Source organism: Adiantum capillus-veneris, chromosome 26 (assembly GCF_014529385.1).
Source record: "Adiantum capillus-veneris isolate H3 chromosome 26, ASM1452938v2, whole genome shotgun sequence".
Taxonomy (NCBI): domain Eukaryota; kingdom Viridiplantae; phylum Streptophyta; class Polypodiopsida; order Polypodiales; family Pteridaceae; genus Adiantum; species Adiantum capillus-veneris.
Window position 1 is genome coordinate 104,874,915 of NC_140956.1, and position 8,944 is coordinate 104,883,858.

An 8,944-nucleotide genomic window follows, 5' to 3' on the forward strand; every position below is an offset into this window, starting at 1 on the left:
ATCGCAATGTGGGGGGTATGTTACGATACGATCGTTGTTTCAGCGTTCCACCCTAGTTGCTTGTGAACGAACAAAGTGATTCAATGGGCCCATGTGTGTACCATAAGATTGCCATTGAGCTCTTCATGGACTCAACGGGCCCATGTATGTCCCATAAAAGTGAGATTGAGCTCTCTAAATTTTGAATGGTGCACATCATTGAGGCCGTTGGTGAAATCGGTATGGTTGAAAAAGCAGGCTGGTGGATGTATTAGGCGGTCTTCTCGAAATTCAAACGTTCCATTTGGGCTTGCTCGCCATTGTTGGACGTGGGTAACTGAGTAGGCTATGATATGTTTCTGCTGCATGCAGGTGCTCAATCTTACGGTACTTAGGTAGGGTTTCTTGAGCTTTTGCTATGGCTTCCTTCTTCTTCCTCCTCGACAAATGCTGCCCGCTCACTACAGGTCTCTCACGTTAACTATGCCCTTCCATTTGGATCGCCCAACACAGAGTTGTCGTTCTTCTTGCGAGCTACCCCCGATCTATCTCATCCATACCCTTCCGTGCGTCTTCCCCTTGTACTTTATGCGTCGTTCTGGCAAGGAGAACGTGAGCATGGATCACAAAGATCGAAACCAGCACCTGGATTCTTGGAGTGAAGCAGAAAAATTGCATGAATAGACACACCAGAGGGTGCAGCACAACAAAGCTTGTGGGTCTTTGTGGCTATGGCGGCTGTTTTAGGAGACAGAGGAAGAAAGCTTAGGGCGAGAGTTGTGGCTGCTACATCTGCAGCCCCGCTGACTCGCTCAGCAGCTGCTGCTTCCTTGAACGTTTCTAACAATAGTATTGCTTCACAGCATGTTGAGGGTCTCCACCGCAATACTTCAACAACGTCGAAGGGTGCTTTAAAAAGGGCTGCTGCCCTAGACAACAGCAGTCGTTCCTTGTCTACAGCTAATGGACAACAAGCAAAGAAGAAACGCCCTGCCCTTGCCAATTTAACAAACTGCTCAAGCATACCCTCTACTCGAAACTTGGTGCCACCGCCTCATAAGCCTCTGGTAAGTGACTCATCGATGTGTTCTTTTATATAAATCTGGTGCTGCAACTGTCTGTTGCATCGTATGGATAATGCTGCTTGGAGGTAGCTGAAGGCCTCATTGTTAAGTTGATCTATGCAGAAATTTTGTCCAAATTTTATGCAGAGCATCTGGTTATGGGTTTGTTTGTAAGCCCGTACTGTTGTCAGTAGCAGCCTTTCAGTGTCTGATTATGAGTTTATGTAAGGACACAGTGTTGTCATGAGCAGCCTTTCTTATTGAAGATTTAGAAGGGCTTTAGAGGTTGGCTTCATGGGAGGGAAATTAAGAAGCATCTGGTTGGGTTACCTTTGTTTCAAATTTGGCTAAGCGTTGTAATTCGGAAAACCTTGATTAGCAGCATGAGAAAGCATCGTAAGCACCTTTTTGCTGGGGACCTGCATATCAGGATGCAGTTTTAAACCTTTGAGCAGTAATCAATCTACAACTTAATTTAACTGCCTGAATTTTTTGATTGATGGTTTGGGTGGCTAATTGTGAGATCTTTGATGATATATCCGCTATCTGCCTCCCTAGCTCTAGCACAAGCATGAATTATCACTGGTTCTTTGTTCTTATCTTGAGGAGGCAGACTTGATTAGTGTGTTGTGTGACTTTTGTTCAGATCAAACTTAAGGATCGTCAACCAAGAGAGGGTAATGTGGCTAAAGAGAATTTGGGTCCATTACACTCAACTAAGACTGAGGCACGCATCCCTGTAGTAGTTCAAAACAATGAAGTCACTCTTCTCCAAAGAGATACAGGGGTTGTAGAAGTCCCCAAGTCTGCAGTACCATCATATGCATGTGCTGCCACCCAGACATCCGCTTCCTTGGAAGTAAGAACAGGGCATTGTACTTCTTGGGATCCCCAGGCAAGAACTAGACAAGGTACTTCCTTTTCCTATTAGGCATTTCATATTCTGTTTCCATGGAGTGTAACAATGTCTAAAGCAGCAGAGTGAATGGCATGGACAAACTGATACAGGTGATTGTTGCGATGACTACCTGGAAGGAGAGGGATGGTCCTGCAAGAATTACACCGACATTGATGAAAACATTAAGGATCCACAGATGTGCGGCTCCTATGTGGCTGAAATCTATTACTATTTGCAGATGGCTGAAGTAAGCACTCATGCTATTCCCACTCCGAGTCTCCAAATTCAATGGAATTGTGACGTGAATGCTAATCTCATTAGTCTTTTCCAGCTGAAGAGGAGGCCCATCAAGAACTTCATGGAAGTCGTGCAAGTAGATATCAATTCAAGCATGCGTGGCATTCTTGTAGATTGGCTTGTTGAGGTGACTTTTTTTCTGTGGCTCTTTCCTCTGAATTTTTGTAACATGTAGTACATTTAATTCACAGCTAGATATCTGGATTAATAGGTAGCAGAGGAGTATAAGCTTGTGCCCGACACGCTCTACCTCACCGTTGCGTATATAGATCGTTTTCTATCTGGAAATATTGTGAATCGCCAGCGGTTGCAACTATTGGGCATTTCGTGCATGCTCATTGCTTCGTATGTGGAGACAATTAAGCTTATTTTATATCGGTCATCGATTGCACACACATCAGAATATTTGGGATTTTGTCTTTGCAGCAAATACGAAGAGATTTGTGCCCCCTTTGTTGACGAGTTTTGCTACATCACGGACAACACTTATTGCCGAGACGAGGCAAGTTTAAAGCATTGAGTTTGGTTTTTCACATTCAAAACATGATCATTTAGCACAAAAATTTTGCTTACAGTGATAAGTCCAGACTTTCAACCTTTAATTTGCCTCCATGACTAACCAGGTTCTTGAAATGGAGAAAAGGGTCTTGAACTATTTGCAGTTTGAACTCACCGGACCAACAACCAAGACCTTTCTTCGGTAGTGGCCTATTCTCAAGCATTTGCATGCTAGTCCGATCTCAAACAGCAAACAGCGTTCTACTTGGTTTTTCTTGAAGGAAAGTCTGGCATATTGATCGCCTTTTTTGTGAATGCAGGCGTTTCATTCGTGCAGCACAAGCTGGGCAGAAGGTGATTTTGTACGACTTGTAATCCTCCTCGTCATATGTAGTATCTAGAACTAACCTTTTGCATCTTTGCACTGTTCTATTATACATTTGCTATCAGACTGCTGCGCTGCAACTAGAGTACCTTGGCAATTATTTGGCAGAGCTGACGCTCTTGGAGTATAAATTTCTCCAGTATTTGCCATCCCTGATTGCAGGTTCGGCTGTGTTTTTGGCGAAAGTCACATTGAATCCCTTAGTCAGGCCTTGGGTGAGGCTGCTCAACTACTGCATTGACTGCTACATGCCAGACCTTTATTACGCTCTGCTAATGTTTGTCTTTTCGCACAGACTTCAACGCTGCAGCACTATTCGGGATATAAGGCATCAGAACTTGTAGAATGTGTTCAGGCAATCCATGACCTTCAGTGCAACAAGAAGAAATGCACACTGCCTGCTGTTAGAGAGAAGTACAAGCAGCCGAAGGTTTGCTCTCTGGCTTTTTGAGTTCCATTATACTGACTGTCTTCAGGCAAATCACCCATCAATGGCTTTGTTTGTGTTTCGATGCAGTTTAAGTCCGTCACAAACCTTGTACCTCTAGGTACAATCCCTGTCAAATATTTTGAAGATGTTGATGATAATGATCCGTGACGAAGCGTGAAGTCATCCGGTTTTCACAGGAGAAGGTTTGCTTTGGTTTTTTGTGCTTCTTTACAGTGGGAGTAATTTCTAGTGAATCACCCTCAATGGCTTAGTTTGTGTCTCAATGCAGTTTAAGTCCGTCGCAGACCGTGTACCTTCGAACCGCAATCCCTGTCATGATGATATTGGTCCGTGAAAGCTTATGAAAGCATTCAGTTTGCACAGCATTCAGTACGGTCATGCCCCTTCCAGGCTTTGCCCAAGTCCATATGTGAAACCTTTCTCAAAAGAGGGCTCATCTACTGCATGCCATAGCCTTATTAACAGCGTTCCTGCGATGTCCGACTAACCAAAACATCTACTTGACATGTTTTGGTCACCTAACGCCATGTTTTGGTTACCTATTGCTGTTAGGCAAACCTATTTAACCAAAGAGTGCGCTGTGGTAGGTCAATTACCTCTGCTACCACCAATCCAAGCTCTATGAACTTTGTCTTTCTCTGTGTGGATATGGCCTCATTGCAGTTGTGGGTGTGTAAATGGTGACTTCCTTGTCACTAACTCAGGATGCGAATCCATGAAGAACAGTGGGTGCAATTGCTTGTCAAATGCATGATGAGCACAACCAGGTCTCTCGTCATTCTTCTATAATTCCTGTGATAAAACTGTCTCAAAATTCACCCCAGAACTTGTGAAGTCATTACATGTTTCTCTTGAAATAGGTTCAAATGGGACCAATTACAAGTTCAATATGAACCCACTTTATCTAATCTGTTTTACCGAGTTGGAGCGCAAAATTTTGATTATGTGTCACTCACAAGGGGTGGGTTGCTCCTACCATACTCCTATCAATACAATATGTATCCCTCATGACTAAATAGGAGTTAATTCCATCGATCAAAAAGGTCTCTTAACATGGTTGTTAACCTCAAAGATGCTTTGTATTTGAGACCAAATTTCCTATAGATTAAACTAATCCATGCATACAATATACACCCCTCAAGACCTAGGAGGTACTTTGAACGTGTGGAAGGCATCATGCTCCATTACTTTAGCTACTAGTTTGTAGGAAACTAGTGTGTTCATTGTGTCTAGCTTTGTCGCATTCTAACTCTGTATGCCAATACCTTTGTTTTTTCTTTGTCCTTTGTTGCTTTCATGTGCTTTGGTATTTCAAAATTTTCATCTTGGGTTTCTAGCATCTACGTACTTTTTCCCTTGACACGAAGGCTTTCGTTTACCCTCTTGACTTTTGTGATGCTTAATTAAGAGCATTAGCATGGTTTGCTCAAGCATTCACCCTCTTGGCCCATTAATTGAGTTGCTCTCTTTGCTTTACCTGAGTGCCCCCCACGTATTTGGTTCCACCGCTCTCCCATTTTCTTCTCTATGATAATTAACACGGCGGCTACTACTTATGTACTGTGAGACTCCAATCAAGTTCATGAGCAGATCTCGAATGGATTCACCTTGCAGTCGTCACTCAATGCAGCACTCATGGTCTTTTTTCACTTAAAATATAAGGTGAGGGTTGCTCTATGCCCCTTAGCCTTGTCGATTTTGTATTGTGTATGTATGTGCAAGAGAATTTTGTGAGGGCTTTTTGGTCGCTTGCTTATGTAGATATAGATTTGGTGAAACACGAAGGGGCTTCTCACGTTCGCACCTCGTTGGAAAATTGGTTATGTTATTTTAACATATTGTATCATTACACTACTCTTGTTGGTTACTTTGTTATGAAGCATTATTGTATATTTGTGAATGCCAATAGTTGGGAGTTGATGTTTCTTTAGGTCTAGATGTTTAAAACTATTGATTGATGGGATTTTAGATTGTCTTGCTTTTTGATTAGTGGTCACAAGACTTTTGTCTTGATAACATTTCTTTGAAAAAGAGGTGTTGTTCGAGTTTGGGGGGTAAGAGAGAAATAAGGTATCCCCTTGCAGGCAAAACACAACACCCCGATCCACTCGAAGAAACACACCAAACTACAAAACTTTATTGCAAACACTTATTTGCACACACACAAGTCCACAATGACACACAAAAGCAAAGCTTATTGCATCTTAACCATCACAATCACTTTTTTAATCTCAATGACACACATCTCTTTCTTCCTCCCTCTTTTCACATGCACCAATTGGTTTGGGGGCCTCACACATAGCCTACACACACCAACACCTTTGCATAAGAGAAGGGAAAAGAAGAAGGGATGGGGAAGACGACACCCGAGATGATGCAATCAAAGCTTGTTTGTTTTTCAACATGTGATTGGCTATGGTGGCACATACACAAGAAGGCTCTCTCAGAGCTCTATATTCCAAGCTTGTTTGTTTTTCAACGAGTGATTAGCTATGATGGCACATACACAAGGAAGCTCTCTCAGAGCTCTGTCTCCTCCTCTATCCTTCCCACAGCTTGAAAAAGCTGCAATTTACTAAGATTGAAATATCTTCAAAATGGTGCTGAATTAGTCTACGTTCGTACAATGCAAAAGTTTCCAAACTGACGTTTTTCTTTAGACTTGATGGTTGTTTTTAATAAAACTCGTTTTGGAAAATTTTTACAAAATAGGGCTTTTTGGTTGTTCTCAAAAAGTTGCAGTTTAGCTACAGTTTACCAAAACTGAAATATCTTCTATTTGGTCCCGAATTAGCCTATGTTCGTACAACGCAAAAGCTTCCGAAATGACGTTTTCCCTCAAACTTGACCGTTTTCAGAAAAAACTCGTTTTGGAAAATTTTTACAAAATAGGGCATTTTGGTTGTTCTCATGCAAGAAAGCTGAGCCACACATCCACTTTTTTCTTTACCACTAACCACATGGCCTTCACTCCTCCACTTGCTCTTCATGTCCTAAGATGCTCTTCACATGATGAACTTTCTTTGAAGCATCGAACCTCTATACCTTGGTCCACAAATTTGCATAAATCATACACATCACAAGCTCCTTCATTGGCATTGGATCGTCACATATGCTTTGACATCTGGGCACACATTTGTAAGCACCTTTGATACTGCTTTTCATACTTTTTGGCATCGACAGTTTTTGGCTGTATCAACGTTTTACACACAAGGCTCTCCTTGTTCTCTAGAGTGCCAGGATGATGGCATTAGTGATTTGTTTGTATTATAGGGCTAAGTTGGATCCATTATCTATAATTTTTGTTTAGGTCGGTTGGTGTTAGGTGGTCCCTTTTAGACTATAATTCTGGATTCTTGCTTACGGCTATCATAGTCTCTTGACTTTGTCAATTTTAGGATTTTAACGTTATCCACCATTACTAACCTTGATTTTATATAATCTTTCAGGATCACACTCAATACAAAATGACTGCTCGCATGAGAATCATCCAGGACTCGGAGAAAAGCATCACAAACACAAGTTTCGTTGGATATCTGATGCCTCAAATGGGATATTCACCACCATTAGTAAAGACAGTACTTGATGCCTGGACCTTGTACTTTCTGAGTTTGAATCTGTTTGTGCAATAAAAATAAATCATACACATCACAAGCTCCTTCACTGGCACTGGATCATCACATATGCTTTGACATCCGGACACACATTTGTAATCTCCTTTGATACTGCTTTTCATAATTTTTGGCATCGACAGTTTTTGGCTACATCATCGTCCTACACACAAGGCTCTCGTTGTTCTCTAAAGAGCCAGGATGATGGCTTCAATGATTTGTTTGTATTATAGGGCTAAGTTGCACCCACTGTCTATAATTCTTGTTTATGTTGGTTGGTGTTATGTGGTCCCTTTTAGACTATAATTTTGGATTCGTGCTTATGGCTATCATAGTCTCTTGACTTTGCCAATTTTACAATTGCAAGGTTATCCACCATTACTAACCTTGATTTTATATAATCTTTTAGGATCACACTCAATATAAAATGACCGCTCGCATGAGAATCATCCAGGACTCGGAGAAAAGAATCACAAATTCAAGTTCCATTGGATATTCACCAACATTAGTAAAGACACTACTTGATGCTTGGACCTTGTACTTTCTGAGTTCGAATTTGTTTGTGCAATTGAATAAAAAATTTGTTTGGACTTTCTCAAGATACACTATAACCCCTTTTGTCTTGTTATGAACTTCACCGAGGTCACTCTTGACCTCCCCAGTCAAATTTTTCATCTCTTGGCTACTAAAAAACTCCACTGAGGTTACTCTCAACCTCCCCAATCAATATTCCATCTGTTCACAACATACATCACTCAATGCTACAAGAATATACCTCTGGAAGGTGAATGAGGGTTGAAAAATATTCTACTACAAATAGTTAGGTTAGCATTTAAACATGCTAGTAGGAATGGTTTTTTCTACATTTCTCTCTCTAACAAACCTAGATGGATTAAGAAACCGCACTCCTCTCACCCCTTACAATTGAATGAGGAAAAGCTATCTAAGTATATTTCTTGGATTCTCGATAAGTGCACTATTCTCTTCGGAGGACAATGCTTTAACCAAAGCCTGGGCATTTCTATGGGATTCTCCTATTCTCCCCTTTTGTGAAATTTACATTTAGCCTTCTTTGAGTACAAATGGTTTCTCTGAACCATGGGTGATAAAATCAACTATTATAAACTCTCTCTATTCAAACACATGTATAGGTATATGGATGACATATTAAGCCTCAACAATAAAAACTTTTAAGAGGAAATTAATCTTATTTACCCACACTACCTTAAGATTGAACCAACTTTTGGCCATGGGTTTTCTACAACCTTTAGCTTCTTCTCTACTTCGGTACAATTCTTTAATTTCAAAATCACACTTCATAACCCTTGTAATGGGGGCTATGACTACCGTTTCACTTGAAAAAGAAACTTATTGAATATCCCTCCCATTGAATTCATAAAAAAGAATAGTAATCGACCACATAAAGAATCTCTTAGTACTTGTGTCAGCCTCCTATATTTGATCTTATATTCTTTCTCTAACGGCCTCTTAGCATGGGAAGACATCAAGCTGCTTATTCACAAGTTTTGTCTTAATGGATTCAAAAGGAGCAACCTATAAATGTAATTACAAAAACTCTCTCTCTAAATGACTCGCCTGGCTTACTTTTTAGCCATGAAAACCTCATCTATCTTATTAGGTAGTAGGTCTGTACACAATGGGCCTACTACTTACCCATTGTGTATGGTGCTTGGGATAGGGCGGACACACACACACACACACACACACACACACACACACACACACACACACACACACACA

General features: G+C 41.0%; 1 protein-coding gene across 1 annotated transcript; it reads left to right on the top strand.

Annotated features, from left to right (window-relative positions):
- The first annotated feature begins 202 nt into the window (after nucleotides 1–202).
- Nucleotides 203–7,415, top strand: LOC147423940 (putative cyclin-A3-1). Its single transcript, XM_086501262.1, has 13 exons — nucleotides 203–1,046; nucleotides 1,690–1,954; nucleotides 2,052–2,188; nucleotides 2,273–2,365; nucleotides 2,450–2,583; nucleotides 2,665–2,740; nucleotides 2,862–2,938; nucleotides 3,057–3,090; nucleotides 3,187–3,336; nucleotides 3,417–3,551; nucleotides 3,639–3,754; nucleotides 3,841–5,234; nucleotides 7,022–7,415. The coding sequence occupies exons 1-11, from the start codon at nucleotides 711–713 to the stop codon at nucleotides 3,717–3,719; spliced, it is 1,518 nt and encodes a 505-aa protein (XP_086357388.1). The 5' UTR covers nucleotides 203–710; the 3' UTR covers nucleotides 3,720–3,754; nucleotides 3,841–5,234; nucleotides 7,022–7,415.
- Nucleotides 7,416–8,944: the final 1,529 nt, after the last annotated feature.